The sequence below is a fragment of the Lissotriton vulgaris genome, chromosome 10 (assembly GCF_964263255.1).
Source record: "Lissotriton vulgaris chromosome 10, aLisVul1.2, whole genome shotgun sequence".
Lineage (NCBI taxonomy): Eukaryota > Metazoa > Chordata > Amphibia > Caudata > Salamandridae > Lissotriton > Lissotriton vulgaris.
In genome coordinates this window covers 7,979,043-8,003,693 of record NC_141698.1, presented here as the reverse complement: position 1 = coordinate 8,003,693, position 24,651 = coordinate 7,979,043, and the positions used below count along the sequence as shown (strand labels likewise).

The window sequence follows — 24,651 nt, the reverse complement described above, 5'->3', positions numbered from 1 at the left end:
TGGCCTCTTCAGTCAGGATTTGTCTTGGCCGTGGGTCAGCAGTACCCAGAAGGAAAAAAGAAACAAAAAGAACCGGTAAGGGAACTATTCTGGAGCATATGTAGACGCGGAAGCAGGGGAAGTGAGGGAAGCTATCACCTTAACCACCTCCAGTGAACAAACGTGCCGTGTAGTCCTAGCTCGTAACTGGTCCCGTTATTCTGTAGCTTCCCCTCCCTTAACACCCTCCAATGCGCGGCCCCAAGCTGACGAAATACGGCCCGTACCTTGTGGAGCCACGTCCCTCCAGGGCCGTGGCTCGAGTTGTCGCGTTGCCAGGTAGGGTCTGGCTGCCCGTCTGTTCCAGCTTCGGTTTCCTCGTCTCCGCGGGTCTTTTCCTTCGCCTCGGCACCTTCTGACGGCAGGTCTTCAGCGCTGTCCTCCGGGAAGACTGAATAGGTCCGAGCAAGCGTTCTCCCGTGGCGTTCCGTAGCCGTTGGTCCTGGCAAACGACGAATCTCCTCGGGGCCGTCCCATTTCAAGGACTCCGCCCCACGTGACACACACGTCTCCTCCGAGAAGTCTGACGCCTTAAAGGGCCAGTGATCCCCGGACTAGCTCTGCAGAAACATGAGAAGACTGGGATAGGTAAGGAGGAAACAGTTCCGCGGTGTCCGATGCAAGCATTTCCGATTGTGCGTCCGGGTCTTCCTCACACACCCCTACCCCAGATTGTTCACGTTCGGGGAACAATGGAAATCGGGACAGGAAGTCAGCGTTAGCGTTCTCAGAACCTTTACGGTGGATAACCTCAAAGGAGAAGGGCTGCAACGAGAGGAACCACCTGAGGATGCGCGGATTGTTACCCTTATTATCCAGTATTAGGGGTGTCTTTCATAGATTCACATGCCTGAATCATTCCCCGTCGTCGAGACGGGAGCCTCCGGTAAATAAAAAAGTAATGTCCATAGACATACATGGAGAGAAAGGGTCCAAGGGTCTCCCCTTAGTAGCCTTTCCTTGTCCTTATGTAAAAAGGACCAAACTGACATAGTCAGCCAATCAGCTCCGACCTCCCTCTAGAACCTTCCTGGGAGGAGCCTCAGTCCCTCAGATTTTCTACCGCACGTTGTGCTAGGGAGTCTCCAGCCTGAGCTCTCCTCAGGATTATTCTAAATTCAACAAACTCTCTTGGAAGTTTTCTCTGAACCTAAAAACTCTTCAAGGACTTCTTCAACACACTATCCCTGAAGTAAGTGTGTATTTATACTGCCTTTTTCATGTCTGACTCGGGGAAGAAAGCCCTGTTCAGGGCCTGTTCTTCCTGCAGCAAGAAAAGGATTCATGTGGATGATAAACACGACCTGTGCATCTATTGCCTTTACCCGGATCATAATTCGGAAAAATGCGCAATCTGTCGGTCTTTCCCCAAAAAGACTGTGAGAGACAGAGAAGGTCGCCTTCTGATCTGGTTGGACAGGCTTAAGAACAGGGACAATCTGGAGTCCTCTGTGAGCAGCGTTTCCAGAACTTCTGCTGTCTCGAGCAAGAGGCCAAGGGACGCTTCCCCGGGCCCCTCAGACACTCCTCCTGCGAAGACCCACAAAAAGTCTTCTGAGGCGAGATCGGAGTCATCCTCAGTGTCTGCTAAGGAGGATAAAACCTTCAAAATGCCTGCTCCGTCCTCCAGACAAAGCCAGAGGACTACTTCAGTCAAAACCACAGTGTCTACCACATCAGCATCATCGCCCTCAGCTTCGACGACGATGACTACTTCCTCTTCATCTACAGGTAGGCCTGTTTCTTCAATTATTCTCCTGACGTCAAAACCGACGACGGCGAGAGTGTCGACGAGGGACTCGTCGACGAGACCATCGTCTACGAAGGCACCGTCGATGACGACGACGACTGCGCAGTCGTTGACGACCAAGATCCCTTCGTCCACCCCTCCGTCGACGAAGACCTCTTCGACGAAGACCTCGTCGACGACCCCGTCGACGAGAGGCTCGTCGGCGACGAGCCCGTCGACGAAGACACCGTCGACGAAGACACCGTCGACGAAGACACCGTCGACGAAGACACCGTCGACGAAGATACCGTCGACGACGACACCGTCGACGACGACACCGTCGACGACGACACCGTCGACGACGACACCGTCGACGAAGATACCGTCGACGAAGATACCGTCGACGACGACGGACTCGACGACGACACCGTCGACGGGCGATTCGTCGTCGAATGAAACATGAAAAAAATCAAAGCTGGTGGAGACGCCGTACATGATGCTACCACCGTCGACGGTCCCCTCGACGACTACAAGCTCTACCATTCAGTCTACCAAACAGGGCAAGTCAATAATTACCCCGGAAACAACGTCTCCTAGCAAGGTGGAAAAGCAACCACCTCAAGAAATTTTCCAAAGCGAGGAATCCGAAGAGGATGACCATCTGAATCCCGCTACTTCACTCTCAGACCTTCACATAAAATGCCAAAGCACTGATGAGGAACAAGAAGAATTCACATATCAAGAACACTCTGTCCAAGCCAGTGTCCACACCGAAGTCACCCCCATGATATGCCTACCGGCGACCCTGGTAGATGACTTGAAACTTCTTGTGCAAGACTACAAGCGGCGCTTTCCGGAGCCTAGCAGAGGCGGTCAAGCGCCTGAGAGTCCCGCACCTGGGGACAAGGGAGATCAGACACCTCCAGCGCATGTTCAGGTGTCTGCACCGGAACGCCCTCATCCTCACCATCAACCCCACCAAGAAGTCCATCCTCAAGTGGTGGTCTCTTCGGACGAAGAAGAGGAAGAGGAAGAACTGGAGGAAGGAGAGGTCCAGGAGGTTCACTCGGACCACTCGGACCAGGTGGATGAAGACGAATATATTACATCATCCCCAGCTTCGCCACAACCACGCCAAGCGGACTCCCCACCGGTGGACATTGCGGGTTTCCACAAGCTGGTGGAGAGAGCGGCGAAGAGATTCCACATGGCGGTGGAATCCACGGAAACGGACTGTTTCCTCCACGACTTCAAGGAACAGCCTCAAAAATCTGCAAAAGCTGTTCCAATCATAGACTTTCTGTGGGAACAGGGAAAGAAGCTAATGCTCACTCCTGCTTCTGTGCCAGCGGTGGTCCCACGCCTTGATAAAAAATACAGGGCACCACTCACTGCAGCGGCTTGCCTAAATGGTCACCCCAAACCTGACTCGGTAGTGACGCAGGCGGCCCAGAAAAACTCCCGCAACCCTTCATCACCACTGTCAGCTCCCCCGGACAAAGAGGGCAGGAAACTGGACACGATAGGCAAGCGCTTCACTTCCACATCGGCCATGTCCATCAAGGTGGCCAACTCCATTGCCTTGCTGGGGCGTTACAATCGACAGCTATGGGAGGACATTGCCCCTTACATAAAGGAACTACCTGACGACGTTCAGGGCGAGGTGAAAGCGCTCCTCGTTGAGGGTCAATCTTCTGCAGCGGAACTCATAGACTGTGCTATCGACGCAGCCATGACAGGCTTCCGTCAACTTGCAGGAGCTGCCGTACTGAGACGCCAGGGATGGCTCAAAGCCACTTCATTCCGCCAAGAAGTTCAGGCGAAGGTTCTAGACATGCCCTTCGACGGCCAGCACCTGTTTGGAGTACAGGTCGACGAGGCCCTACAGGCCATTAAAAAGGACACAGACACGGCAAGGGCACTGGGCTCTCTACAGTCTAGAAACCAGTCCTTTCGGGGCAACAAGCCCAGGGGTCAATCCTCCTATCGGGGCTCATATCAAAACAGGTCCTCGTCCTCTTTCTCGTACAATCAAAAAGGCCAGTACCAAAACAAGCAACAGCAGGGCAGACAATCTTCATTCGGAAGATCGTCCTACAGAGGTAAAAATACCAAGAGGGGCGCTGGCGGCCGCCAGTGACCACCTACTCCAGCCAGTCCGAACACCATCTCCGTCCTTTCAAATTGGAGGAAAGCTGACCCATTTCCTTCACAATTGGCAGTACATCACCACGGACCAGTGGGTTCTTCAAATTATTCGATTTGGCCACTCTCTCGAGTTCACCTCCATCCCTCCCAATACCCCTCCACGCAGACGGACACACAAACATCCACGCCTGCTTCTAAAGGAGCTTTCGGCAATGCTACAAAAAGGAGCAATCGAAAGGGTTCTGGCATCCTCGAAGGGGAAAGGATTTTACTCCCACTTCTTCCTTGTACAACAAAAAGAAAACAAGTGGAGGCCCATCCTGGATCTCCGGGGACTCAACACCTTCCTACGAAGCCAATCGTTCAGGATGGTGACGATTCAGGAAATCCTGGGCATTCTAGAGAAAGGAGATTTCATGGTGTCACTGGATCTCCAGGATGCATACTACCACATCCCTATCCTCAAAACTCGCCGGAAGTTCCTAAGATTCGAGGTGGCGGACCGTCACTATCAGTTCAAAGTCCTGCCGTTCGGCCTCAAGTCCGCGCCGCGCATATTCACGAAATGCCTTGCGCCTGTGGCAGCATTCCTGCGCCAACTGGGCCACCAGATCTTCCCCTACCTAGACGACTGGCTGGTGAAAGCACCCTCGCCTGGGGACGCGGTCACGTCCTCCAACGCCTGCACCAATCTCTTTCAAAATCTGGGATTGACGCTCAATATCAAGAAATCATGCATGATTCCCGCAACAAAAATTACCTTCCTAGGGGCCATGTTGGACACAGGCTGCACGAAGGCCTTCCCCTCAAAAGAAAGAACAGACAAAATCTTATCTCTGGCCACGGCTGTGGCAAAGAAAAAGCACCTGAAAGTTCGGACTTACACCTCCCTCCTGGGGATGATGTCTTCCTGCATACTCCTCATCCCGCACTGCAGGCTCAGAATGCGGCCCTTGCAGGAGGCACTCGCGAGCCAATGGACCCAAAGCACTGGCTCATTCGAAGACATCCTTCGGATCACACCGAAGATTTCAAAAGCTCTACAATGGTGGACAAGTCGTCACAATCTAACGGTGGGCTTACCGTTTCTCCTCCCAGCATCACCGCTGGTGGTAACAACAGACGCCTCCCTAGAGGGATGGGGCGCGGTGCTACAGGATCTACAGATCAGCGGCAAATGGGACTCTCAAGAGCAATTGCTCCATATCAACCTCTTGGAGCTGAGAGCAGTGTTTCTGGCTCTACAAGCCTTCCTACCCCGCATCCAGAAATCCCCAGTGCTCGTCAGGACGGACAACACCACGACGATGCACTATTTGAACAAACAAGGGGGAACGCGTTCACTCTCGCTCTCACGCGAATCACAGACGATCTGGAACTGGCTAGTGCTACACGACATCCAACTCAAAGCGGAATATGTTCCGGGAAGGGACAATACCATCGCGGACGCCCTGAGCAGGCAAAAGTCCCTCTCCCACGAGTGGGAACTATCGGACAGCGCCCTCACTCACATCTTCTCTCTTTGGGGAGTCCCAAACATCGACCTCTTTGCCACCAGGAGGAACGCCAAATGCCCGTGCTACGCAAGTTGGCATCCCCAACCAGGATCACTAGGAAATGCGTTCTCCATCGGATGGTACAGCGTCTTTGCATACGCCTTTCCTCCATTCCCGATGATTCCACGGCTCCTCAGAAAGATGAAAGCGGAACCATGCACCCTGATCCTGATCGCCCCGTCCTGGCCGAGGCAACACTGGTTCTCGGATCTGCTTCGACTATCCATCAAATCACCGATCCGCCTGAACCAACACCCAGCCCTACTGACGATGTCCAACGGGCAAGTGCAACACCCGAACCTCCAATCGCTCAAATTATCAGCCTGGCTCCTGAGCACAGAGAGTTCGGTGGCCTGAATATCCCACAAGACTGCAAGGATGTGCTAGCCAAAGCAAGAGCGGACAGTACGAACAAGACCTACTGTCTCAAATGGAAGAGGTTCTGCATATGGTGCTCAGAACAGGGCTTACGGCCACTCACCATCACACCAGAACAAATATTACCATACCTCCTGCATTTGGCCCAGTCGGGACTGGCGCATGCGTCCATCAAAGTCCACCTGGCAGCAATCTCGAGGTTCACCAGAACGGTCACAGGACCTTCTCTGTGGTCTAGTCGGCTAGTCAAACAATTCCTCAAAGGACTATACAGATCCTTCCCGAGGCCTCGGAAGGTACCCCCCACATGGCAGCTTAACCTGGTACTCAACCAGCTCATGCGTCACCCGTTTGAACCCATTCACAGGGCATCGCTTCAACACCTCTCATGGAAGACTGCGCTCTTGCTGGCTCTAACTTCGGCTAGAAGGGTTAGCGAGCTGCAAGCCTTGTCCATTCAAGACCCTTACCTGCAATTCAGACATGATAGGGTGATACTGCGACCAAACCCTAAGTTCATTCCAAAGGTACCGTCGGACTTCCATCTCAACGAACCTTTGGTCCTTAGGTCATTCTTCGCCAACCCCTCCACAGCAGCGGAAAGGTCGCTGCATTCTTTGGACCTTATGAGGTGCCTGAAGTTCTACCTGGAGAAGACTAAGGATCTCAGGAAATCCTCACAGCTGTTCGTGGCATACAGCAGGCCAAGAATGGGCCTACCCCTCACGAAGCAAAGCATATCCAGATGGATCTCCTCGGCGATTTCCTTCTGCCACGAAAAGGCCGGCCGGCCTTTGAATGACCGTGTTCTGGCTCACTCAACCAGAGCGATGTCTACATCGGCAGCACTGTTTGCTGGGGTACCTATCCTGGACATCTGTAGAGCGGCGACTTGGAAGTCACCGCACACTTTCTCCAGACACTACTGCCTGGATATCGAACTCCAGAAGGATGCAGCAGTGGGCCAGGCGGTGCTTCGCCATCTCTTTCAGTAAGGTGAGCCTTCCTACATCCCGCCTTCCAGGTATGCACATTATTGCTCTGATGTGATTATGTCTAAGCTGTCTCTTTGTTGTATGATATTATATGCATTATCTACTATGACGGCAGAGCAACGCTGTTTTACAAATGTGCTACTGTGATTGCTAGCTACTCTGATTCAGGCATGTGAATCTATGAAAGACACCCCTAATACTGGATAAGAAATGCGTTACTTACCTGTAACAGCAGTTATCCAGTATTGGTGTCTTTCATAGATTCACATGCAACCCTCCCGCCTCCCCTGGAAGGACTCACTTCCCTCTCGGAACTATACTACGCCAAACCTAGCTGGGTGCGTACGAAAATCTGAGGGACTGAGGCTCCTCCCAGGAAGGTTCTAGAGGGAGGTCGGAGCTGATTGGCTGACTATGTCAGTTTGGTCCTTTTTACATAAGGACAAGGAAAGGCTACTAAGGGGAGACCCTTGGACCCTTTCTCTCCATGTATGTCTATGGACATTACTTTTTTATTTACCGGAGGCTCCCGTCTCGACGACGGGGAATGATTCAGGCATGTGAATCTATGAAAGACACCAATACTGGATAACTGCTGTTACAGGTAAGTAACGCATTTCTTGCGACTCATTCACTGCAAAGGGGCATGGTCCGTGAAAAGCAGGAAATGGGCACCCTCCAGATAATACTGGAGCTTCTCAATGGCCCATTTAATAGCGAGGCACTCCTTCTCAATTATAGGATATCTCTGCTCCCTAGGAAAAAGTTTCCGGCTGATGAAAATAACAGGATGTTCAACACCATCGGGAGCAGTTTGTGATAACACGGCACCTAGGCCATGTTCGGAGGCATCCGTGTGGAGAAGGAATGGTTTGGAAAAATCAGGAGAGCGGAGAACAGGGGCAGAAGTCATGTCCTTCTTTAAGTCCTGAAAGGCTTTCCTAGCAGCAGGTGTGGGTTGTTGAAGGTCCTTATTTTTAACATGTTTTTGCAACAAATCTGTTAAAGGTGTTGCTAACTGAATATTGGGGAATGAATCGCCTGTAATATCCGAGGAGCCCCAGAAACCCCCTGACTTCTTTTTTTGTAGACGGAAAAGGGGCCTCTACTATAGCTTTCACCTTCTCTGACTGAGGTTCTATGACTCCGTTACCCAATAGATAGCCTAGGTATTTCACCTTCCTGAACCCGGCTTTTGATTTCTTCGCGTTTACATGTAAGTCAGCGGCCTGCAGAGCGGCAAACACTTGGGTACAGTGTTGGAGATGAGTTTCCCAATCAGCGCTGCGAGGCCTCCGGGCAGTTATACGCTATATAAGTGGAATTTTTCATTTCATTTCATTCATTTCATTAAGTGGCACCTGCCAATAACCTTTAGTAAGGTCAAGTGTGGTAATGAACTGGGCTTCTCCTAGCTTCTCTATCAGTTCGTCCACCCTAGGGATAGGATAGGAATCACATTTTGAGATGGCATTTACAGCGCGAAAATCAATGCAAAAGTGGACAGACCCGTCCGGTTTTGGCACTGATACGATAGGGGAAGACCAGTTGCTAGTCGATGGTTTGATAACACCCAAGTCTAGCATATTTTCTACTTCTTTCTCAATCGCCACCCTTCTAGCAGCTGGTATTCTATACGGTTTTTGTTTTACGATTTTTCCTGAATGAGTGGTGATGGAATGTTCCGCTAAGGAGGTTCTCCCTGGTAAATCAGAGAAGATCTGTGCAAAAGGGGTTAAGGTCTTCAGGGTATTCTCCTGGTCTTTTGTTAGTTCTGGATTAATGACCAACTGATTGAGTGTAGACGTGGACGAAGAGAGATCCCCGACGTGTTGTACGTCTTGAGGGGGGGGGGGGCCTAGCCATTTCTTAAGAAGATTTATGTGATACAGTTGGGTCTTTCTAGGAGTGATTTGTATCTTATAGGAGGTAAGTCCGACCTTTTCTGTCACTTTATAGGGACCTTGCCAACCAGATCTAGTTTTCCCTATGGCAGAGGGTAGCATAACCAAGACCCAGTCTCCCACAGACAACTGTCTCCACTTCTTCCCTTTATTGTAGAGGATCTGCTGTTTAGTTTGAGCTTTTTCCAGATTAGAGTCCGCAAACTTAATTTGTAACTTAACTTAACTGTAATTTGGAACGTAGTCCCCTGGTATAATCAAGGAACGACTTCGTTTCTTCCTCCTTTTCTTGTTCCCAAACCTCTTTTGTTATTTCTAAGAGACTTCTGGGTTCTCTTCCATATAACAGTTGGAAAGGAGAACATCCTAAACTAGATTGTACTTGACTCCGTATCACGTACCAAGCCAGAAGAAGCAACATGTCCCACTCTTTCCCCTCTACACATGAGTTTTTTTAGTGTTCGCTTTAAAGTGGCGTTGTAGCGTTCACACAAACCATCTGTTTGTGGATGGTATACGGATGTTTTTATGTGGGAGATGTCTAGTGTTTTACATACTTGTTTCATCAACTTTGAAACAAAAGGGGTCCCTTGATCAGTGAGGATTTCCCTAGGGAACGCCACGCGAGAAAACAACTCCACCAGTTTGTCTGAAATGTTCTGGGTGGTAGGGGTTCTTAACGGAAAAGCTTCCGGATATCTGGTCGCATAGTCCACTACCACCAGAGCATACACATGTCCTTTTTTTGTGCGTGGAAGGGGTCCGATAAGGTCCATTCCAACCCTTTCAAAAGGGTTGCCTATAGCTGGAAGAGGTTGCAAAGGAACTGCTGGTGGTGTATATGGAATCTTTTTCTGACAAACCTCACACTCTTGGCAGAACTTTGTGACATGGGTGAAAATTCCTGGCCAGTAAAAATGTTGTAACAACATTTGTGTGGTCTTTTGTGCTCCTCGATGACCTGCCAAGAGATGATTGTGCAAAAAAAAAGAACCTGTTCCCGAAAGGCTTGAGGAACTAACAACTGAGGAGTATCTCCCTGTTTCACTACCCTATATAATAATTCATTCTGTAGTACAAAAGAAGGGTAGGAGGAAGAGGGTCGGTCTGCCTGTTCCCAAGCTGCTCGAAGGGTTTGGTCGTTTTTTTGGGCATACCTAAAACTTGTGTCTAGAAGCCAAGGAGCTTGAGTAAGGAGGTTGGAACGTTGTGGCCATGGGTGTCTTTGTAGTCTTTCCTGTAAGAGGAACAGGAAGGATGGGTTATCCTGCCCTATTATCATCTGCTCTGGAAGGGTAGGGACAACCCCAAGCCTAATATTCAAGGTTTGCCCTGTAGGAAGGAGTACTGGAATTTCTATCAAAGGAAATGCCCTTACATCCCCATGGACGCACCTGATAGGTACTTTTCCCCTCACTATTCCCTTGGACGGAGGAAGTAATGACTCTAAGATAACGGATTGTTTACACCCAGAATCAAGGAGAGCTTTTACAGTCGTCCCTTCCACTTGTACACTTACGTGAAAGCTAGGACCCAGTTCTGCTGAATACAAAATGGAACGGGGTATGCATCCAATGTCCATAGGTTCTTCCTGTGGTTTCTTCCTGGGACAGTTCCTAGCAATGTGGCCCCATTCTCCACACTCAAAGCATTGTGGGTTACGTAATGGAGGAGGGTCTAACTTAAAAGGTTTAGGCCTCACAGGTTCCAGAGTTGGCTTCAGTGGTTTCTTTTCAGGCCTGCCCTGGGCAGTTACGGTTTAGGGGTTTTTCTCCGTGTCCCAAGGTAAAGCTCTAGGTTGTGCTCTGTAAAATGTTGTGGCCATCTCTACCGCTTGTTCCGGACTAAGATGATGGTGTTGTTTAAGCCATCTCTGTATAGGATACGGGAGAGCCTCCAAATACTGCTCCAAATATATCATCGCCATGATCTCGTCTTTTGAATGTTTATGGGGCTGTAACCACTTATCTGCAGCTCCCTTTAACTTGAAATACAAGGTTTTTGGGTTGTCAGATGCAGTACCCCTCTCTTTTCTGAATTTTACCCGATAGGCCTCAGCATCCATACCCATGTGATCTAGGATAAGGTCTTTAATGTCCTTATAAGAGGCGTTGCCGTTAGGGTTAGCCACTTGGTAAGCAGCCTGGGCTTCTCCAGTTAGGAGGGGAGCAAGGAAAAAAGGCCACTTAGCTTCGTGCCACCCAGAGGCTCGGGCCGCCCTTTCAAAATGGAGAAGGAAGGCATCCGGGTCCTCTCCAGCTGTGTACTTCTGGAGAGAAATGTTAGGACCAGTACCTGCTCGTATTTGTAGGTGCTGAGTGATGTTGTTGTGGTGCTGAGTGATGTTGTGGTGGTGCTGAGTGATGTTGTGGAGGTGCTGAGTGATGCTGGTGGTGGCGCTGAGTGATGCTGTGGTTGGCGCTGAGTGATGCTGTGGTTGCGCTGAGTGATGCTGTGGTTGCGCTGAGTGATGCTGTGGTTGCGCTGAGTGATGCTGTGGTTGCGCTGAGTGATGCTGTGGTGGTGCTGAGTGAAGCTGTGGTGGTGCTGAGTGATGCTGTGGTGGTGCTGAGTGATGCTGTGGTGGTGCTGAGTGATGCTGTGGTGGTGCTGAGTGATGTTGTGGTGGTGCTGAGTGATGTTGTGGTGGTGCTGAGTGATGTTGTGGTGGTGCTGAGTGATGTTGTGGTGGTGCTGAGTGATGTTGTGGTGGTGCTGAGTGATGTTGTGGTGGTGCTGAGTGATGTTGTGGTGGTGCTGAGTGATGTTGTGGTGGTGCTGAGTGATGTTGTGGTGGTGCTGAGTGATGTTGTGGTGGTGCTGAGTGATGTTGTGGTGGTGCTGAGTGATGTTGTGGGGTGTGGGGGTGTGGGGGTGAGGGGGTGTGAGGGTGAGGGGGTGAGGGGGTGTGAGGGTGAGGGGGTGTGAGTGGGTGTGGGGGTGTGAGTGGGTGAGGGTGAGGGAGTGTGTGAGGGTTTGAGGGTGAGGGGGTGTGGGGGTGTGAGGGTGAGGGGGTGTGAGGGTGAGGGGGTGTGAGGGTGAGGGGGTGTGAGTGGGTGAGGGTGAGGGGGTGTGAGTGGGTGAGGGTGGGTGAGGGTGAGGGGGTGTGAGTGGGTGAGGGTGAGGGGGTGTGGGGGTGTGAGGGTGAGGGGGTGTGAGTGTGAGGGGGTGTGAGTGGGTGAGGGTGAGGGGGTGTGAGTGGGTGAGGGTGGGTGAGGGTGAGGGGGTGTGAGTGGGTGAGGGTGAGGGGGTGTGGGGGTGTGAGGGTGAGGGGGTGTGAGTGTGAGGGGGTGTGAGTGGGTGAGGGTGAGGGGGTGTGTGAGGGTGAGGGGTTGGTGAGGATGGGTGAGTGTGAGGGTGAGGGGTTGGTGAGGATGGGTGAGTGTGTGAGGGTGAGGGGTTGGTGAGGATGGGTGAGTGTGTGAGGGTGAGGGGTTGGTGAGGATGGGTGAGTGTGTGAGGGTGAGGGGTTGGTGAGGATGGGTGAGTGTGTGAGGGTGAGGGGTTGGTGAGGATGGGTGAGTGTGAGGGTGTGAGAGGACGTGTGAGGGTGAAAGGGTGTGAGTGGGTGAGGGTGCGAGGGGGTGAGGGTGAGGGGGTGAGGGGGTGAGGGGGTGTGGGGGTGTGAGTGGGTGAGGGTGAGGGGGTGTGAGTGGGTGAGGGGGTGAGGGTGAGGGAGTGTTTGAGGGTGAGCAGGTGTTTGAGGGTGAGGGGGTGTGAGGGTGAGGGGGTGTGAGGGTGTGGGGGGGTGAGGGGGTGTGAGGGTGTGGGGGTGTGAGGGGGTGAGGGGGTGTGAGGGTGAGGGGGTGTGAGTGGGTGAGGGTGAGGGTGTGTGAGGGTGAGGGTGTGTGAGGGTGAGGGTGTGTGAGGGTGTGGGGGTGTGAGGGTGTGGGGGTGAGGGGGTGTGAGTGGGTGAGGGTGAGTGGGTGAGGGTGAGGGGGTGTGAGGGTGAGGGGGTGTGAGTGGTGAGGGGTTGGTGAGGATGGGTGAGTGTGTGAGGGTGAGGGGTTGGTGAGGATGGGTGAGTGTGTGAGGGTGAGGGGTTGGTGAGGATGGGTGAGTGTGTGAGGGGTTGGTGAGGATGGGTGAGTGTGTGAGGGTGTGAGAGGACGTGTGAGGGTGAAAGGGTATGTGAAGGTGAGACGGTGGGTGAGACGGTGGGTGAGGGGGTGTGTGAGGGTGTGTGAGGGTGCGTGAGGGTGAGGTGGGTGAGGTGGGTGAGGTGGGTGAGAGGGTGTGTGAAGGTCTGAGGGTGTGTGGGGGTGTGATAGGATGAGGGTGAGGGGGTGTGAGGGCGAGGGTGGGTGAGTGTGTGAGGGGGCGAGTGAGGGTGAGGGGGTGGGTGAGGGTTTGAGGGTGAGGGGGTGTGTAAGGGTTTGAGGGTGAGGGGGGTGAGGGGGTGTGAGGGTGAGGGGGTGTGAGGGTTTGAGGGTGAGGGGGTGTGAGGGTGAGGGGGTGTGGGGGTGTGAGTGGGTGAGGGTGAGGGGGGGTGAGGGTGAGGGAGTGTGTGAGGGTTTGAGGGTGAGGGGGTGTGTAAGGGTTTGAGGGTGAGGGGGGGTGAGGGTGAGGGTGGGTGAGGGAGTGTGAGGGTGAGGGGGGTGAGGGGGTGTGGGGGTGTGAGGGTGAGGGGGTGTGAGTGGGTGAGGGTGTGAGGGTGAGGGGGTGTGAGTGGGTGAGGGTGTGTGAGGGTGTGAGATGAGGGGGTGTGTGAGGGTGAGGGGTTGGTGAGGATGGGTGAGTGTGTGAGGGTGTGAGAGGACGTGTGAGGGTGAAAGGGTGTGTGAAGGTGAGATGGTGGGTGAGACGGTGGGTGAGGGGGTGTGTGAGGGTGAGGGTGTGTGAGGGTGCGTGAGGGTGAGGTGGGTGAGAGGGTGTGTGAAGGTCTGAGGGTGTGTGGGGGTGTGATAGGATGAGGGTGTGTGTGAGGGTGAGGGGGTGTGAGGGCGAGGGTGGGTGATTGTGTGTGAGGGTGAGGGGGTGGGTGAGGGGGTGGGTGAGGGGGTGGGTGAGGGGGTGGGTGGGGGGGTGGGTGAGGGGGTGGGTGAGAGTGGGGGTGTGTGAGGGTGAGGGGGAGTGAGTGTGTAAGGCTGTAGGGGTGTGAGCGGGTGAGGGTGAGTGAGGGTGAGGGTGAGGGTGAGTGAGGGTGAGGGTGAGTGAGGGTGAGGGTGAGGGTGAGTGAGGGTGAGGGTGAGGGTGAGTGAGGGTGTGAGTGAGGGTGAGGGTGAGGGTGAGTGAGGGTGAGGGTGAGTGAGTATGTGAGGGTGAGTGGGTATGTGAGGGTGAGTGGGTATGTGAGGGTGAGTGGGTATGTGAGGGTGAGTGGGTATGTGAGGGTGAGTGGGTATGTGAGGGTGAGTGGGTATGTGAGGGTGAGTGGGTATGTGAGGGTGAGTGGGTATGTGAGGGTGGGTGGGTATGTGAGGGTGGGTGGGTATGTGAGGGTGGGTGGGTATGTGAGGGTGGGTGGGTATGTGAGGGTGGGTGGGTATGTGAGGGTGAGTGGGTATGTGAGGGTGAGTGGGTATGTGAGGGTGAGTGGGTATGTGAGGGTGAGTGGGTATGTGAGGGTGAGTGGGTATGTGAGGGTGAGTGGGTGTGTGAGGGTGAGTGGGTGTGTGAGGGTGAGTGGGTGTGTGAGGGTGAGTGGGTGTGTGAGGGTGAGTGGGTGGGTGAGAGGGTGAGTGAGGGTAAGGGGTGTGTGTGTGTGTGGGTGAGGGGGTGTGTGAGGCCTGGTGTCCAAACTTCTTAAGCAAGGGCATGCTGGCTCATACCCATTGAGGCCATTCTGGAACTAATGAAAGCTGTTGAAGTTAAGAATAGAGGCAATGCGGGACTAGCCCGAAATTACAACTTGGTCCCGAGCATGGGGGGGAACTAGAGAGTGCTGTTCTGTGGTGCAGCGAAGTGCACCGTAGTGAGCGGGCAGTCAGCTCACTTACTATGGTGGTCCCAGCATGGTGACCTATAGGTGTGAATGAGTTACCAAGATGGTGTATGCGCTTGGAGTGGTAATTAAAAAATATAGATAAACGGTATGTGAAAGGGCACATACGGAAAAAAAAAGTATAATGGTAGCAAAATGAAACCGACGAGCACTCCAAAGAAGTTTTTAAAAAGTGTGAATTAAAAAAATGGGAAGGGCCGTGCAGCAAGGGTTGGCAAATACGGATGGGGGAAACAAGTGGGTTGGTTTTTAAAAAAAAAAAAAAGCCAAGCAGGGTGGGAATGGGTAGAGGAATAAACAGACTAGCTAGGTGGGGTGAGAGCAACATGGAGAGAGTGGGTGGTAAGAGGTATGGGTGCGCGGGGAGAGAGAAAGAAAAAAAGCATGCAATCCCACAGTGTTAACAATTTCCTGAATGTAAGCAAGCACATACTGAGAAGAAGACGTGCGAAGTACGTGGGTGGGGCTTTAACTCCAAGTCAAGCAGCAAGGGTCCAATTATGTGTTTTTACTGTGAAAGAGAAGTTTAGAATGAAAAAAAGAGGCTTGTAAATGTTTTGGCTACAACAAAACGGACGTTAGGTCAGACAATAACGTAGTCTTAATTTTAAAAAAAAGCTTGTGTGCCGAGGAAGCACATAATAGCAGGAAGTAAAAATCTGGTAATAGAAAACAAAAATACTAGGCTGTTGGTTAAAAGGCACAAATGTAGCAGGGTTATAATATTTTAGTGCTAATATACTCTATAATTGTTAATAAGAAACAGAAATGCTGTGTTTGCAGAGCGCACAAACTGCTAGCAAGCAAGCACCAATGTAAAGGGCGGTGGAGATGTAGCTGAAAGTGAAACATTGTGTTGAATGAAATGGGAAAGTAAAGCAAGTATCTTTGTAACCCCGCTGCCGAGGTGTATAAGTATAGAATCAATATCGGCAAACACAGAGCATCAATGTAAACAAGGGGGGGGATATAGGGGGGTCAGTATAGTCAGACGGGACAGAACATGCACGAAGATGAACGTGGCCCCAATCGGAGGGACCAGATTCACACGAAGCCTGATGCCAAATATTAAATCGCGTGCCTTATGCAGGAGTGATGCACGTGGTTAGCATAAGCTCGCCCCGTGGTGCAGGATGTTGGACTCTTTCTACCCCAGCCTTCATGCTTCGGAGGACGGTAAACTCCGTGCCATTAAATGATGCAATAGTTGCATCTGATGGTTACAGTGCTTAGAAATGACAGAAGCGCATTATGAAGCGCTGAATAAATAAATATGTTTGTGGAAGGAGCACAATAGAGGGAGGAGAGCCGAGTACCTGAAACACATAAAAAACATAGCCACGAAATAAATGTTGCATATGTGCCGCTGGCAATGGAAGCCCAGAGGTTAGTACTAGCGCCGCAGTTGTGTTTTTTTAAGCTCCGTTAACTGGACATGCACTAATAATGCAGACAGAGAAATGCCGTTGCGAAAACTGAATTAAAAACACGGCAAAAGCAAAGCATTGGTTATAGTGGAATAAAAAACACTGATAATGCGGAGGAGAAAAGCTGTAGCGAAAACACAATGAAAAATACGTGACATCAAAGTAGTTGTTATTGCGTAAAAAATGCCAAAGTTAAACAAGAAACACGCAAGAAACACAAGGGAGGAATGTTGGGGTCATTAAAGTTGGCCGAGTGCGCAAAAATGCATTTTTAGATGGTGAGTTTTTTTGGGAAAAAGAAACTTATTTTTTAAACACCACGAAGTGTGGAGCAGGCAAAAGCTATAAATAAGTGCCATGATGCTTCGAGAGATTCTTAGTGCATGTTTAATTTGACTGGTGCAGTCTTAATGTACCAAAACGCTGACCAAAATACCCCAAAGGAGGACACATGTATTAATAATTTACAGACTGTGTAAAAAAATGTCCAGAAAACAATACGCAATAACTTTCGTTTCGAAGTAATCCAAGGGGGGCTGGTAAAGATGGACTTGTGTCACAGTCGGGATCCACAAGTCAGCATGAGGCGACACTTAATCACCGATTTAGCAAGTCAAACCAGTCCAAAAGGGCAGGAAATGAATGCAGCTCAAAACAAGGGCATCATGGAGGGGGCATGGGAGAGAAGCGCACAGGCAACAGAACGGGAGGGGGAGGATGGAAAACACAGAGAACGGGAGGAGGCGTGAACAAAGGGTTGGGGAAAACAAAACAGGAGCGAGGGGGAACAGATGAAAAGCAGGCACCTCTTTTAACAAATATAGGTTTCACAGATACCAAAAATGACAAGGTCAATTTTTACATAATAAAAATGAAGAAAACCTTTGACGATTATCGAAAGAGTGGCTCGGATGCAAAATCAGTTATGAAGCAAAAGAATGCAAACCCAGGATGGATCCATATTCACGGGCTGGAACGTCTTTGTTTAGTGGTTATTGCTCGTGGGTGAGCAGCTGCTTAAGCAACAAGACGGAGGGAAGGCAGAGAAGGGGAGGGGGGAGGAGAAATGCGACACGGCGGGCAGGGGAGGGGCGGAGCGGGGAGAGGGTGTGAAAGCAGCAGGGGCCTGGCAGACGGCTGAGGGAACTGAAGAAATGCGACACGGCAGGGAGGGGGCGGAGCGGGGGTGTGGGAGGAGTGCAAGGCAGGCGGCTGGGGGCATGTGCACGCGCTTTTAAGCTCAATGCGCATGCGCGTTGAGCTTGATTTTCACGGGCACTGCAAGGAATCGCCACGATTCCTTGCAAGTTGGTTAAAGACTGTTTAAGCCCCCATAGTCTCGTTAAGCTCGATGCGCATGCGCATCGACAGGCAAGACCTAAAAACCAACAGCAGACCCCACTGATCTAAACAACTACCGCCCTATTACAAATATTCCCACCCTCGCTAAACTGTTGGAAAAATGCGTTCAGCTACAACTGACCAAACACATAGACAAGTTTGATCTCCTCAATGCTCATCAGTCAGGCTTCCGTGCAGGGCACAGTACCGAAACAGCCATGACTCACATTGTGGACGAAGCCCTCCAAATCCTAGACCAAAATGATACCTGCCTCCTCATACTTCTGGATCTCTCCTCAGCATTCGACACAGTTAAACATGAGAACTTACTCGAACTGCTAAACACAAGAATGGGCATATCAGGGACTGTTCTCAAGTGGTTCACCTCCTTTCTACACAACCGCTCACAAAGATTCAAAAGCAACAACCTGATGTCCTCTCCGGTACCTGTATCGCTAGGCGTCCCCCAAGGATCCTCCCTCTCCCCAACACTGTTCAACCTAGTTATGGAACCTCTCACTACTTTGCTACAGACATCCAATGTTCACTTTCACATGTATGCCGACGACACCCAACTCTATCTCAAAATACAATCCCCCAAGGACATCATGCTTCTGAACACCACGATCAGAAACACCCAATCCTGGCTTGCAGAGAATCACCTCAAACTCAATGCACTGAAGACTGAGTTCCTCCTAATCTCACCTCCCGCAAAAATCTCTACGGCTCAAGCATGGCTTAAGCACCTAACGGCTTTAAATGTACAACCTACCGTCGTAGACTCAGCAAAATCCTTAGGCATAACACTTGACGCCAATCTCAACATGCAGCAGCACATCAGCAAGGCAACCAAAGGAGCGAACTTCCAAATCAATACCTTGAGAAAACTTAAAGCCTTCCTTCCAGCCAAAGACTTCCAAACTGCAGTACAATCTATAGTCATCCCGCACATAGAATACGGAAGCACCGCCCTCTGCGGGCTCCCCCTAACTACAACGGCACCCCTAAGAGCGTCCCTTAACGCTGCAGCAAGACTCATCACTGGCTCAAAAAACACTCGAATATTTCCCCTGACTTTAAATCCCTGAACTGGCTACCTTTTGAAGCCAGAATACATCTGAAAATCGCCTGCATGACTCACAAGGCTGTACACATGAACTCACCCGCCTACCTCACTCAAAAGCTGACTATCTCGGGTGGCTCTAGAACTACTAGAAGCACAAACAATCTTTTGCTGAAACCTCGAAGATTCAGGAAGGAAAAAACCTATAAACGGTCCTTTTCAGGAATGGCACCCAGGATCTGGAACTCACTCCCTCCGGAAACGAGGCTCATCTCCTCCAACAAACTGTTTAAGAAAGAAGTAAAAGCGATCCTCATGGCTAAATACACATGATCTATTATCCTGTAGCTCTCATGAATCCGCTCCGTAATACCTGCCTGACCCCTTGGTCTACCTGTACTACTTGTATCATGACTTATTTGACTGTATATGTTCCCTCTTTGTATTTTGATGTATTGTTAATGCACCTGTCTGACTTTGCACACTGTACCTACACCACCTCAACCATCCCTATTTTTGTACTACTGATGCACCTCAACCATCCCTACTTTTGTACTACTGATGCACCTGTGGGACTATACATCCTGCACGCATCTACCTCAACTATGCCCACCTTGATGTTATCTCCAAAAACACTTGTAGCACGCTTGAACAAGTATATGCTTATTTTTGTACTTTTATATTATTGGCGCAACTGTTTGACTATGCACCCTTTACTACCTCACCTATTATCTACCTCCTGTTTTTTGACCTACCTATGTAACTATGCACCTTGTACCTAACTACCTCAACTATTACATGCTATTACTCCATACCCCCGAGCCCTTGTAAAGCGCTCTGATATCTGCAAAGATCTTGTTCGCGCTATATAAAACTTTCAAAATAAAATAAAGATGATCTAATTTGGAAGGGGGCCCGCTCCTGCCTTTATCCTAAAGAAAGGGGTGGGTACCCGACTAGGTCCTGCCCTAGGGGTGGGACCAGGAAGGGGGGTGGTTACACCCCTCTCCCATGCCGGACTTTCCCCAGCTCAGGGGCTGGTGTGCCCCTGGAACTGGTTCTAGCCGGCAGATGCGTAGTGAGCACCGGGGTGCCACTTGCAGTCACCTTCCTGTAAAGCCCTGCCTACCCAGGATACACAAAACCCTGTCTGGGATGGTGCTAGCACCGCCCCTGACAGGAAACCCTTTGTCCAAGCTCCCCTCGCTGGAAGGACTCCCAGCTGCAGGGGGTCAGACTCGTGTCTGTGGTGGCAGCATCCATTTTGTGATGCTGAGGCTTGAGTTAACTTTAACCGGGGTTCACAGTTACATACATGTCGTGCCCCTCTAGAAGAGTGGTATGCTAACCCCGTCGCAAGAATTGGCGAGGGGTTAGTATTCCAATTCGTATGACACCTTACTCGACATGTTTTGATAAAGCGATACCAAAGATAGCATTTAACCGCGAGGATTATAATGCACTTAAGAGTATATGGTATGCGTTATCATGGAACAGCTATTAGGACTTGGTTCCGCAAGCTGCAAACGGGCTCAGCTCATGCCAGAGCACCATCTCACACGATTCCAAGCACTCTGCCTTCAGGATTGTCAAGGCCTGCCATAGGAGTGACTGATAGGAATCTGTGTGTCCATTTTTAGGGTTAGATATAGGTATACTATATCTATAGCAAAGAGTGATTACACCACCTTGCCCCAGCTGTCGTGCAGCCAGTTGTGCCGGATTTATATGGCCAGCCAGGGGTGGCATAATACATGCTGCAGCCCCTGGTAGGCCCTGGGTACACCTATGACCTGAGTTACAGGGTCTGATAAGGTGGCCCAGTACCAATTGGTAAATGCACCTAGGGTACATGTTGTAATTTAGTGAGAGAACAACTAGGCTGTGGGTCTGATTGGCAGGCCCACAGCCAGAGAAAGTCGTAAACCAGTGAAACAAAAGCAAAAAATCTGGGTGATCATAGGATTGCAGACCCTACTCTCCTACAGTAAGCCCCCCCCCCCCCCCCCCCCCCCCCGAGACCCCCCCACCGCCACTCACTTTCTGCTGGATTTCCCTGCTAGATTTTCCTAACAATACTGGGCGCCTCCCAGTCTGGATTCTGCAGCAGCCCCAGCACCTAGACTGGCCTTCCTCACTGCCATAGATGACATCCACATGGTATTCGAGCAGGGACACACTGCGGCCCTCATCCTGCTAGACCTCTCCACAGCTTTCGACACTCTCACATCGCACACTCCCAGCCAGACTTCCTGTCGCAGTGATACAAGTAACCACCCTCGACTGGATCAAATCCTTTCTCTCCGGCCGAACCCAGAGGATCAGACTCTCTCCCTTCCTCTTCGAACCCACAGATATCAACTGCGGAGTACCTCAAGGATAATCGCTCAGCCCCACCCTCTTCATCTACATGACCCCACTCGCCACCATCGTCAGACAGTATTGCCTCAGCATTGTATCCTATGCCGACGACACCCAGCTCTTCCTCTCACTCACGAAGAAACTCGAAGACACCAAACTCTGTTTCCAGAAAGGAATGAAGGACCGAAAGGAATGAAGAACGTCTCAGCCTGGATTAAGCTTAACTCGGAGAAGACAAAAGTCCTCCTCCTCAGACCTTGCACCACCGCCTTAGACAACACCTGCTGGCCCTCCGCCCTCAGCAACCCACCCACCCCTACAGACCACACACGAAACCTCTGCATCATCCTCGACTCCACCCTCTCCATGTGCCCTGCAGCCAGCAGCCCCTCATAACCCGGAGGACCTGCCCTGCCTTCCCTAACAAGACTTTCTTTCCAGTGAGCACCGGATGTGCTCACCAACATACTCTGGTTCCTGCCAAATCTGCAAGTGTGCACCACTCTGCACCTGACGCACACAGGCCTTGTTCGAGTGGCCCATGAGGTAGTTTCCCCGGTGATACTGACCTGGGAACTGGTGATCCCTGACCTACCCCAAGTTTCCTGATGACTCCTTCAGCCCCCATCTGAAGGATTACCGCAACCGGAATTGTTAAGGAAAACCAGCCACTAAGACACCCCTGCATCCTACAGCCTTGGGTGGACTAACCAATGATGTCCTGGCATTCCATGACATCCCAACTTACCTGAATATCTTTGAGCCCGAGCCTGCATGGTTTGTTCTGACTGGAGCTTCTTCATTGAAACCAACAGGGCTCCCGATGCCCATCCAGCACCCTGCACCCATCTGCCCCAGTGCCGCTGTAGGTGCACTCTGTGTGCTGTCTTGGATCCCCGTTGCCCGGAGCTATACCCTAGGAGCTTTGCTCCCACATCCAAGTGACGTGCCCGTGAGCATCCACCAACTGGAGGCATCCTATCCACCATTGGATAACATTGGGCTTCAGCACTCTGCACCCGGCCGCCCTAGTGCTGCTTTGGGTGCTCTTTGAGTGCATCCTTAACCCTGGGAGAACCATTGTTCTAACTCCAGAAACTCCGCCCCCAGGACAGTTTACTTGCCTGGAAAACGATAACCCTATTTTTCTCCATAGGATTGCATTGACTGTTTTCCTCTGAAATCATAGCGTGTAGGTGGTTTTGCATGGGAACCTAGAACTGTTTTGAGAAACGGTTTTACTACCCTTTTCTCTAGGAAATGTCCCAATGTGATATCCAGGCTTATCACACAGAGTAGAAAAAGTAATCTGAAAAATAATCTAGTTGTAATCACAGTAATTACGAAGTAACTGCAAAGTAACTTTACCTGTTTCTGAACATTTGACATACCTGTAACAAAGCCAACTGCAGTCACCTGTATTATACCAAAAAGTACTATATTTACTTACCTGCACCAAGGCCTGTTTAATTCTAAAAATAAAATACAAAAAAAATATTTTTACACAACAATTGGTCTGAGTTCAATCATTGAGTGTGACCTCATTTCTTGCCAGAGTGTACAATAAATGCTTAACACTACCTTCTGATAAATCCGTACTGCTCGCCCACACTACCACAAATAGAGAGGTGCTAACTACGTTTACCTCTGTAAGCCTTTGGAAATCCACTGGACTCTGTGCACACTATACCTGATTCTGTATAGAATAATCAGAGCCAGCTTCCTACACCAAGGATAATATCTAAGAGAACTAGGTTGCAAAGGTGTCTTTTCAGTATTTGACTCATCTGTTAAGCATCAGGTGGCTAAGGAGAAATTAGGAAGTTAGAGAAAAATTACAGCAAAGATTGTTGTGAAATGATTTTCTCATTGGTTTCACATCTGTGCATTCGATGCTGGTTGATTCTGCTGCAGTAATGTCTGGTTTATGAACAGTAGCTGTGCCGTCTTGGGTGAAGTTGCTGTATTCTAAAGTTCAAAAGGTATTTTGCTTGAGAGCTCGAGGTCTTCTTTTTGAAACAGTCCTAGCCTTTGATTCCATGTCAATTGTCAATCCTGTCTCGTGCTTGCTAAATAACATTTGTTCTGGTCTGTTTTTTTGTTGTTTCTCTGTCAGACACTCTCTCACGAGCCAAAGGTGTTGCAAGAAGGACTCCTTCAGCTGGACTCCATCCTGTCATCCTTGGAGCCTTTGCATCGTCCCATTGAGTCACCCGGAGGTTCTGTTCTGCTGAGGGAGTTGGCATGTGCCGGCAACGTTGTGGATGCTACCTTATCTGCGCAGGCCACTCCATTACTGCACGCCCTCACGGCAGCACATGCCTACATTATGATGTTTGTGCACACCTGCAGAGTAGGACAAGTGAGTATTGCTTTTTGTCAGTTCTGATCTTTATACTAGTGTTCTCTTCATGTGCTTTTTCAAAAGTAATGTATTACATAAAACCGTATTCCTTTTAGGTCCCCACTTTTTGCCAGACTAATGTTGCACTTTGGCTTGATGTGGCCTGGGTCCCTGCCAATCACGCTACTAAGGGCCTGTTGCCTTCCCCAAAACTGTACCTTGTACCCCCAATTGGGCCCTCTCTAGCCACATGTCAGTCCCTTCTAAAAGGTACCATGGGTACCAAGGGCAGTGTTGCCATTACAAACTCCACAGCACTATAATGGCTTTAATGAAAACTGGGACGTTTGGTATCTAACCTCTCGGCACATTAAACCCAAACGGATGCTATTGTCTGATTTAATGAAAAATGCACACGGAGGGCCTCAAAGAGATGCCCCCTGAAAAACAACCAGCCTCTGGTGGGTTCCCAGACTGGTACACACCAGCCTGCCTCCACGGAACAGGTATCTGAAAGAAACAGGTTAGTATTAGATTCCGCCTGCTGACAACCGTTCTTTTTTTTTTTCCGCGCCAGCAGCACAGATCCGGAAAAAGTGGTACCGTAGTCACTTTTTGACTAAACTTTTTTGAGATCTTTTTGATCATTCTTAGTCTTCGACTCCGATTAATGCCGGTAGGGATGCCAGGTTTTAAACCTTGTGAGGACTGCAACCGGCTGATGTCGGTCACCGACCCTCACCGACTGTGCCTCCTCTGTCTCGGCGTCGATCATGACAAGACCTGCTCCGGCTGTCGGGCCTTAACATCAAAAGCTAGGCGGAAGCGGTCCCTCAAGCGACTCTAGCTCCGGCAGCCGGCCCAGCGCCATTAGAGGTCCCGGTCTGGACGGAGGTCGAGGGACCAGTCGCGGGGGCAGAGCCATCATAGCTCCGGGAGTCGACATCACTCCTCAGGTTTGAAGTCGTCCACAGGTAAGTACAAGAAGTCGAAGAGACGTCATCGCTCTTCCGACTCCCCCAGACTCACGCGCGATGCGGCCGGGTGACACTGCCCACGCGGCTCCGTCAGAGTCGCGGGCGTCACGACCTGTCCCATACCCCTCCGGTCCCTGGGCAGCAAGCGACACAGGAGGAGATTGAGCGCTTCCTAATGGCCATGAGGTCCCTCACTCCTCCTGCGGGCTCCGCGGCGCCTTCGGGCCAAGCGGACTCGTCTGGGGGCCCTAGCGGGTCAGGTGCTTCGGTCCTGACGCCGGTGGGTTCTTCGGCCCCAACGCCACCGGCGCCTTCGGGCCCGGCGCCGCAGGGCCCCACTGGATCCGCTTCTGGATCCGGATTGTCGCAGGTCGACCTGACTACCTCACTGGCGCTGGTACCGCAGGTGTCACCTCCGCTGGGCGCCGCTCTTGACGCCGCTTAG

General features: G+C 51.1%; 1 protein-coding gene across 2 annotated transcripts in view; it reads left to right on the top strand.

Moving 5' to 3' along the window:
• HUWE1 (HECT, UBA and WWE domain containing E3 ubiquitin protein ligase 1) overlaps nucleotides 1-24,651 on the top strand; it is a 1,800,886-nt gene that overhangs the window by 476,636 nt on the left and 1,299,599 nt on the right. For both annotated transcript variants that reach the window (XM_086940169.1, XM_086940170.1), the window contains one exon: nucleotides 23,002-23,247. In XM_086940169.1, coding sequence (XP_086796295.1) covers nucleotides 23,002-23,247 — 246 coding nt within the window. The remainder of the gene's footprint in view (nucleotides 1-23,001; nucleotides 23,248-24,651) is intronic.